At 36.1% G+C, this 10,358-nt stretch overlaps 1 protein-coding gene across 1 annotated transcript; it reads right to left on the reverse strand.

The window, feature by feature from the left end:
- Nucleotides 1–2,797: 2,797 nt before the first annotated feature.
- On the reverse strand, nt 2,798–3,740 carry OR13F1 (olfactory receptor family 13 subfamily F member 1; the record flags this gene model as incomplete). Its single annotated transcript, XM_082656874.1, is given in 3 exon segments — nt 2,798–3,373; nt 3,377–3,460; nt 3,462–3,740. Coding segments are annotated over 3 exon segments (939 nt in total).
- Between the last annotated feature and the right edge of the window lie 6,618 nt (nt 3,741–10,358).

Consider the following 10,358-nt stretch of genomic DNA (forward strand, 5'->3'; position numbering starts at 1 on the left):
CCCACCCCGATTCTATAAGCATTAAGTAATAGGTTTCAGTCTCTTCCATTTAATGCTCTGAGTCAGAGTTCCCATAATTCTCACATAGTAAGAATTGCCAGGTGTTATAAAACATACAGATTAGCATATATCTCCTCTGGAAATTCTGATTTGGATCTAAGTTGAACATTTGCATGATATTTTTAGCAAGCATTCCAGATGATCCTTATTTTCATGATGATTTTGGAAAGTTTCAGGATAGCTTAAAACAAGTCAAGTAGCACAGATATTAGTATGTTCTCAGATTGTGGGAAATTAGTGAAATGGAAAAAAAGACCGTATCAGAAATCATGTAAAATCTTATTCACATGAAGAAAAGAAAAGCAGTGATATTTAGAAAAAGACTTTAATAAGACATTCAGGAATCTCGTGGCATGGTCAAGTTCCCATTTATTGTGTGATTGCAAAGGCAAGCATTTGTTTCCTTTGAGTTCATATGACTATATTTGAAAATGGTACTTGGGAGTGGGTCACAGTGAGATGTTCCTTAAGACCTTGAATCAAAGTTGCTCTCTTAGAGTTAAAATATTAACTTTTCCACAAGGGGTTGAAGTTACTCATCTTTTGAAATTAATCACCTGTGTGAGTGAACCATCTAAGGATGCTGAATGTAAATATTGCAAAGTGTGAAGTGGATGGTACTGCAGAGAAGCAGGACTGAAATGTGATACAGTTTTGTAAACTGCTTTTCAATGAACTGTTTCCTCTATTGATAAAGAATGTTGTAACAATGGAGGTTGCTCATACTGAAACACAGAATGATAAAAAAGTAATCAAAATACAGTTCAGGATTACATATACCGTTCTATCCTTGGAAGACAGAACAAAACATATTTGGATGATGCAGAAATTTATGCCATTCTGGATCTAGTTGTTTAGACAAGATGACTCTTGCTGAAGCACCTGAAATCTGAGGACCCTCTCTAGGCCTATGATGGTTCAGCCAGGCGGGTTAAGAGCCATTTTATTGGGTTTTGCCTCTGGACAGCTGGTTGGCCTCTCAGGCAATAACTAGCTCATCCATATCCCTTTAAAACACGTACAAAGTTGTTGAAGATGATAGCACATGCTCACTGGAGCTGATGAGGCATAAAACTACAGATTTTATTTTCACCCACATAAACAAATAAGATGGATATTTATAGGCTCAATGTTTGTGATTACTTGAAATCAGGTAAATGTTTTGTTGTAAGTGATTGTAGAGATTGGGTGGGTAATAGGGTTAACAGTTCTTCATCCTCTCCAACCAAATAACATCACACCATGGTCGTTGTCATCTGGTAGTGAAATGGAAGTAAGGACACAAATCAGAATAACTGTTTTGCTTTTATTATGATACAAATTCCCAGTCTCTGCCTTTGGAGAGATTCTGAATTAATAGAACTGTTCATCTAATACCTGAGAAAGAAAAACTTTTCTCATGTATCCTAAGAGTACTTGGATTAAGAACACCAGCACAGTTCCTATACATTGAATTCTTTCCTCCAACATGGTTCCTTCATCAATCCATTCACCCTCAACTGAATCATTCCTTGCAAGTTCTGTCTTGTTCAGAATGGGACTTTCTGTTGTAATTATCTATAACTGTCTCACCTTCTCTAAGTCTAAAATTTAAGGGGATTATGTCAATGCTAGCAAGAGTCACCTCCTCCATAGAATAAAGCCATCATCCACATATACCCCAAAGACATCTCTCTGATAAAGAGGAAGTAATGTACATGCATTGGCCTCATAGCTCCCCAGCTCCAGTGAGGGTGGAAAAGACAAGGAAAAACTGGTTAAAATGCAATATTGGTGTAATTATAATTTATGTAATTTTGCTCACATATGTCAAATATATCCATCAATCTTTTCGCACAATATGTGTGTACATTAATAAATAATTTCTTTTGCAGTGTAATCTCTACAGGGTAGAAATCTGTTGTTTCTTAGCCATAATTGCTCAATTCAGCATGCTCTAAGAAAAATAAGTAACATGGTGTGTGTTGTGTGTGTGTGTGTGTGTGCTGATGAATTCACTTAGACATTCAGAGTACAATATGAGAGTACTTTGACCTTATAACCATGGATACTTTAAGATCTCCTGAATGCTATTCCTTTACTCCACTTTATATACAGGATTACAACTCACAAATCCTTGTCATGATGTCTTTGAACATACACAGATATTTACCCATCCCCCACACATACATCCTAAATAAACAAAATCATTCTTGTGGTAGTTTATCAAATCTAACAGATTTCACATTTTAACATTTAGAGTAGGAAAATTTCTAAAATTAATGGTGTCTTGGTTTTATGAACTGATATACCTCGAACTATATCCACACTTACATAAAAATACTATTTCTTCATAATTTCAGACATAATTACAAATCATATGAAGATAATATACTAGGCTTAATATCTTATACTCTTGGTATATTAGTTATTGTCACGGTGCTGCTAGAGTTGAACACTTAGATGATATAGCAAATTAAATATGAAAGAAAACCAATCATCTAATTTTAATGTTATATTAATATTCAGTGAATGCTAAATACTTCTCCAGAAACATGATTCATTCTACCTAAATTATTTATTAATATCAAAAGTTTTATTTACAAGGTAAATCAAGATATTGGACTTAATGTTGAACTCCTATTGAAAATGAGTATTTTCCAGGGTTTGGCTTATTCCAATGACTTTGCAATTTTCTGGCTAATGTTGGAGATTATCCAATGAATGTGCTTGCTGCCATATTATATGAAGATAGAAATTAAAACATTACCAAAGAATTTCTAAACAGCAATTTTTTCAAAGCTGCTTTCACCTCTTTGTTTCGTAGACTATAGATGATAGGATTCAACATGGGGGTTAACGCACCATATACCAAAGTCATAAATTTATCTATTTCCTGTGAATCTACAGATGAGGGCTTCAGGTACATGGAGAGAGCTGTCCCATGGAACAAAACCACCACAGTCAGATGGGCTGCACATGTTGAAAAGGCTTTTCTTTGACCATCCACTGAGCTGATTCTCAGGATGTTGGAGAGGATGAAAGCATAAGAGATACAAATTGAAAGCATCAGCATAGGAACAAGAAGTACGGTGATCACCAGCATGATTAATTGCACCATGGAGGTGTCCACACAAACAAGTTTTAAGACAGCCAGAATTTCACAAGCAAAATGATTGATGACACTACTACCACACAGAGACAGCTGCAATACAGACACTGGTTCCACCAGGGCAGTGAAGCAGCCTGTCACCCAGGAACCAGCTGCAATCTGCACACAAATCCTCTTGTTCATGATGATGGGGTATCTCAGGGGGTTGCAGATGGCCACATATCAGTCATATGCCATCATGGACAGGAGCACACACTCAGTGGAGCGCATGGCAAGAGAGAAATACATCTGAGCGGCACACCCTGAGAATGAGGGTAGTGTTTTTCCCTGAAACAAAGTTTATCAGCATTGGAGGGAAAGCAGAAGAGGTGTACCAGACATCTAAACAAGAGAGGTTGCTGAGGAAGAAGTACATGGGTGTGTATAGGCTGGAATCCAGGATGGTGATGGAGATCAGAATTATATTACCCAGCAAGGTGATCAGGTACATCAGCAAGCACAGCACAAATATGATGACCTCAGCTTTGGGGTAGTGGGAAAATCCCAGGAAGACAAAAATTGTTACAGATGTCAAATTTGCCTGGAACATTTTATTATGTCATGGTCATTTGCATATATGCATAGAATGATTAACATTACATATTGTATATAAAACATAAGATCCTCTCCCTTTATATTTTCTGGTATTTTTTCCTTCACATCAACTTGTAGTCTGTGCTTTAATGCTTCTCTAGCTTGGTGATAGCATTAGTAATATGTTTTTGAAGGAATTTGTCATCATCAATAAGGAAAATTTCAATCAGGAAGTCAACAAAGTATCTTCAAGGCGTTATTTTTGCTGCAAGACTTTTTAAGGCAATGTTGGGGAATGGCAAGCTTTATTTCATAAATATGAGAGACTGAGGAAAGAAAATCTTATGGGGTCTTTCTTTTTCCAAAAGCACATTTATAACTGATCTATGGTGAAGACATTTGTCTACCTCTGAACCATTGGAATGATTTTCTTCCCCTAGTTGGGTAACAGTCTTCTTACTTAGGAAACTTTTCTACTTTCCAAGTTCAGTATCTTCCGCCATTGGTAGGGTTCTGTCCAAAATAATTTGGGAGATTCAGTTAGTAAAAGAAGACAGACTTCTGCAACCACAGATTAATTAACTGAAAAGCTTGAAAATTTAGACAAAGCCCAGACTTTCCATCTCAAACCCACGAAAATGCTGATATTCTCGTGATGGGACTTATAGCCGAGATTTCCTTCATATGGCCAGAATTGTCCTGACATATGTGCTCCAGAAACATCCTCCAAAGGACCAGCCATTCACACTGTAAGGCAATTTAAGTTTTTTGTTGCTTGTGAAAAGTTTCTAATTCATGCAGCAAATTAAAGTTAGAAATCTTTTGTACAGTATTAAAAATTCTGAAACTCCAGGGACAATCTCCCATAGATCCAATTATAGTCAGTAGCTGATCTGTTCTAATTCTTGTGTTATTCAAACAAGAAATTACCTTTTTCCTGTCTGTGCTGACTTTGGGAAGGGGAACTTTGCTCTTCTCCTAATTGTGTTATTAAATCAGTCAATCTGGTTTTTAATTCTGTTTCCCTCTTTGTTTGACTATGGCAATGTCCTTGCTTTTCTTTCCTTATTTAGACAAGATTCATTGCAGCCATAATACAAATGGTTGACCAAAAGGGAGAAAAGAGGTTGACTGACATCTGACCCAGAGTCCCATTTCCAACTCACTTGTTCAATTCCTGTAGACCAAGGCTTATATGGCTGGAAGTAAATCATATAGGTTGACCTGATTATGCCTAGGGGGAAGGGTCAGAAGAGAACTGTACTTTAGAGATACACTCACAAAGTTAAGATGGAGGCAGTGGGACTTCCTTGGTGGCGTAGTGGTTAAGAATCCGCCTGCCAATGCAGGGCACATGGGTTCGAGCCCTAGTCTGGAAGCAACTAAGCCGGTGTGCCACAACTACTGGGCCTGCACTCTAGAGCCTGTGAGCCACAACTACTGAAGCGCGTGCACCTAGAGCCCGTGCTCTGCAACTAGAGAAGCCAATGCAATGAGAAGTCCGCGTACCGCAACAAAGAGTAGTCCCTGCTCGCGGCAACTAGAGAAAGCCCATGCAGCAACACAGACCCAACGCAACCAAAAATAAAACATAAATTAATTCATGAATTTTAGAAAAGATGGAGGCAGTGACTAAGACTGAGGAAGAAGGTTGCCGACCTGACTCCCTACTATGTATAAAGCACCAAACCGTACTTCTGCTTTGGAATTACCTTGAAGCACACTGAAAAGAAGAGAAATTCAGAACCTCCATGATATTTTCTGTCTGAAAAAGAAATAGCCAAAATTTTAACAAGTTTCCTGCTGCTTATGAGTCTGTATTCTTCCCTATCTCCAATAATAGCAATAGCATTTACTCACATACTTAGGCCAGTAATCTAGAAGTAATCCCTGATCCTTTCCCCCCCTCTTATTTCATACCAAGCTCAGAAGGAAGTCTGTCATATCTTCCTGAAAAGTACATCTTAGATTTCCAACTTCTAGTAACGATAGAGTATCTTTTGGCAGAGTAACTTAGATCAGACTAACTCTCCTGCTACTAACAATTATAAACTCTGAATCAAATATAAAAAACAACTGTTTTATGACACTGGAGAGTGATCAAAAGCAGGCAGAACAGGAGGGAATCCAACCCCTGAAAGATGTGAACCAGACTGAGTGAGATCAACAGGGCACTCCCGAGTCCATATAGCAGATGGTACTCAAGCAGAAAGTAGCAGTCTTGATCTGAGGAATCAGATTAGCATTTGGGGCTGCCAGAGCAGCTGGAAATGTAGGGATACATCCTGGAAAAGAAGGAGCTATAAAGGAGGAAACTAAACTCTATGTAAAATCTCTCATCAAATCCTTGACTGACCACTGAATTGGGCATGAAGAGAGTGAGACTTCTTAGAACCCAGGGGAAAGTGACAATTGGAAGGCTAAAGAGTTGAACAGAGATTTTAATAAAAAGTTCACAGCTGGGGAAACAGAGTTTGGCATTCAAGTCCCACCAAAAAGAAGGGCTTGGTAAATACTTCTAGATTTCCATTGAAACCCAAGTTGTTTTTCCATGCATTAGACAGGCATATTGGCCCAAATAATGGGTGTGGTCTTAAGTGAGATTTGCAGTTACCTCACACAGAGCATTTAAGTTAAGAAGCATCTTAGTTTATACCCCAGCTATTGTGTAGCATAGGAAATATTCTTCAGGGAGTCATGTATTATAGAAGAATCTATAACCATAGAAGGGTTTATTTACTGTAAGTGATTTTTATCCGGGGACACTCTGGAAAGGGCATTGAATAGATATGGTCAGTTCACTCCCTCAAACATCATTAGTCTCTGCTCAGAAATCCAGTTGGTAAAGGGTCTATACCGGGAAGCCTGTCTTTTTTTTCTCTTTCTCCTAAGAGGTTCCACCTGGTAAAGAAAGTGAATGCATCACAGGCTAGTTGCTTTAACTCCTTCATCCTTGGGCAGATAGAAAATTCCTGTCATAAGGTTTTTACACTTTACATTAAGTGATTTAATATTCAACATAGAGTGAAAGAAATTGAGGAACCATACTGTAAACACAAGAGCAACCACTATAAATCCTAAAAATAAATTTAGCTTAAAAGCTAATAAAGGAGATACAATGAAATAAAATAATAATAATTTAAGACTTCATTAATCCAAAAATACAGAAATAAAAGAAGACAAGTAAGAAAAATGGAGGGGACAAATAGAAAGCAAATAGAAAGATAATGGATTTAAACCAAAACATATTGATAATTACATTAAATATAAATACTAAAAACTCCAATTGAAAGACAGAGATTGACAGACTGGATATAAAAAAGGAAGATACAACTTTGTTGTTTTAAAAAATACACTTTGGACAAAGATACAGAGAGGTTGAAAGTAGAAGGATGGAGAAAGAAATAACAATCAAAGACTAAATAAAAGCTGGAATGGCTATATTAATTGCAGGCAAATTCACTTCAAGAAATAGAATGTTGCCAGAGATAAATGGTAAGAAGGTCAAAGCATCAAGAAGATATTAAAATAAAAGCTAAATGTATATGTAGCTAATAGCATAGCTTCAAATCTATGAAGCAAAAATCGACACAACTAAAGAGAAAATAGACAAATCTATAATTATATCGGGAAATTTTTAACACCCACCTTCAATAATTGGTAGAGTAAGTAAAGAAGAATTCAGTATGGATTCAGAAAGTTGAAAAATACTATCAAACAGGTTGATTTGTTGACATTTGTAAACACTATTCAACAATTACAGAATATACAGTTTTTTCAAGTGAGTATGGAACATTCACCAAGATAGAGATATGCTGGTTCATAAAACAAATCTCAGTAAATTTCAAAACACTGAAAACATACAGAAAATGTTCTCTGACCACAACAGAATGAAATTTTAAGCTAATATCAAAATAATAATTAGAAAATTCCAAAATTCTTGTAAATTAAGCAGTACACTCCTAAATAAACAGTGTGTCAAAGAAGGAATCACAAGGGAAACTAAAATATATTTTGAGTTGAATGATCATGGAAATAGAATATGTCAAAATTTGTGGGATGCAGTAAAGCAGTGTTTAGACAGAAAGGAATAGTGTTAAATGATTATAGTAAGATAGAAGAAAAGTTCTTAGTCAGTTATCTAAGATTTCAACTAAGGCTGGAAAAAGAAGACCAAAGTAACTCAAAGTAAGTAGAAGGAAATAATGAAGAGCAGAAACAAATGAATTAGAAAACAACCCACAAAAAAACAGAGAAATGAACAAAGCCAGAAGTTGGCTATTTGAAAAGAATAATGAAATTGGTAAACCTCTAGCTAACTCATTAAGAAAAAAAGTGAAACCACAAACTAAACATTTCAGGAACGAAAGAGGGAATATTACTGCAAGAGAGACAGCTTTGCTAGTGAATTTCGTCAATTTAAAGAGTAAACAATCTTACAGAAACATTTATATCAACTCAGAGAAGAGGATATACTTCCATATATCAGGAGAGAACACCTATGAACCTTTCTTATGAGGCCACCATAATCTGGTACTAGCAAAACCTGACAAGAATATTATGACAAAAGAAAATTATAGACCAATATCACTAGTGGATATAGACTCAATAATTATTAATAAAATCTTAGCAAATAATATCCACCATTATATCAAAAGGGTATTATATCATGAACAAGTGGGTGTTATACAAGAAAGGAAAGATCAGTTTAATATTTGAATACCAACCAATTAATTTTATCACATTAACAGAATAGAGGGAAAAAATTCTTATGACCATGTCTATAAATGCAAATTTAAAAATTTATGAAAATTCAAACGCTATTTATGATAAAATACTCTCTGTGAACTAGTAGTAGAAGGATACTTTCATAAGGACATCAGCAATATAGTAAACTAGGAGTCTCCAGAGCTTGTTGCCTCACAGAAACATCAGTTTGAACAACTATCCACAAATGAAAATACCTACACAAGAGCTAAGGATTCCAAGTGAGAGATTAAAGATGGGTAAAGACTTCTGGGTTTTCGTTGAAACTCAGCACAAAAATAAGAAAAGACCCATTAAAGAGGGTAAAACAATAGTTTTGCATTACCCATGTCATCCTTCTCACAAACCCAAGCAGTGCGGTTCATAGAGAGACTCCTACTTCATGGAGGAAGAAGAGTGTAGTGTGTACCCTACTTCGTCATGAACCCCAGCACCAGTCTCACCCCAGTGAACCCTGGCACCATGCTAGCACCTGCAATCCCAGGCTTGCCCTTCCATATCTAGGCTCCTGGCTGCCACAGTGCCAGTCCAGGCCCGAAGGCCCCAGAGTCCATGTCAGCCCCCGTGGACCCAGGCTCAATGCCTGCCTCAGTGACACAGCTTCCAGGCCTGCACCAGGGTTAGGTTGGCACCTGCAGCCCCAGGATCCAGACCAGCCCCTACTAATAACTTCAATAGATGCAGAAAAATGTATTTGACAAAATTCAACACACTTTTCTGATAAACTTTTGACAAATTATAAGAAATATACCTCAACATAGTGAAGGCCATATATGACAAACCCACAACTAACTTCATATTCACAGATGAAAAGCTGAAAGCTTTTCCTCCAAGATCAGAAACAAGACAAGGGTTCCCACTCTTGCCACTTCTATTCAATATAGTACTGGAAGTCTTAGCCAAAGTAATTAGACAAGGATAAGAAATAAAAGGCATCCAAATTGGAAAGGAAGAAGTAAAATTGTCTGTGTTTGCAGATGACATTTTCTAATATATAGAAAACCCTAAAGCCTCCAGCAAAAAAGCAGAATTAATAAACAAATTCACTAAAGTTGCAAGATACAAAAATCTACATACAAAAATCAGTTGCATTTCTATATACTAACAATGATCATGAAAATATATTCAACTTTCTGTTGAATTCATAGGATAATTGAATAGAATGATGCCAGGGGCTCAAGATTAGAGAAAAATGCAGAGATGTTGGTCAAATGGTACAAAGTTTCAGTTATGCAGGAAGAATAAGTTCTGGAGGTCTAGTTACAGCATGGTGAATATAGTTAATAAATACTATATTTTATACTTGAAATTTGCTAAGAGAGTAGATCTTAAATGTTTACTCCACATACACACAAAAATAACTATATGAGGGATGGATATGTTAACTTGATTGTGATAATCATTTCACAATGTATACACATTTCAAAGCATCACATTGTACATTATAAATATATATACCTTTTATTTGTCAATTTTACCTATATAAAGCTGGAAACAAATAAAAATAGTACCTAACAGCAACAACAACAACAAAGGGTACTTGCAAAGCATAATGAAGGACATCTATGGAAAACTTCAGCTAATACCAAACATAATGAAAGAAGAGCTGAAATTTTTAATTTTGAAAATCATGATATTTGAAATTTTCTTTTAATACATGTTGATGTTTTGGGATCCTATGTAAGAAATGTTTGTCTTCCCCAGAGTAAAAATGATATTCTGTGTGCCCCACAAGAAGTTTTATAGATTGAATATTTATGTTTAGTTCTATTATTTACCTCAAATAGATTGTTGTATATGGTGTATATACTTGTTCCAGCATTATTTATTGAAAAAACTATCGTTTCCCCATTGAATTACCTTGGCA

The sequence above is a fragment of the Grampus griseus genome (genome assembly GCF_964374135.1).
Source record: "Grampus griseus genome assembly, chromosome: 6".
Lineage (NCBI taxonomy): Eukaryota > Metazoa > Chordata > Mammalia > Artiodactyla > Delphinidae > Grampus > Grampus griseus.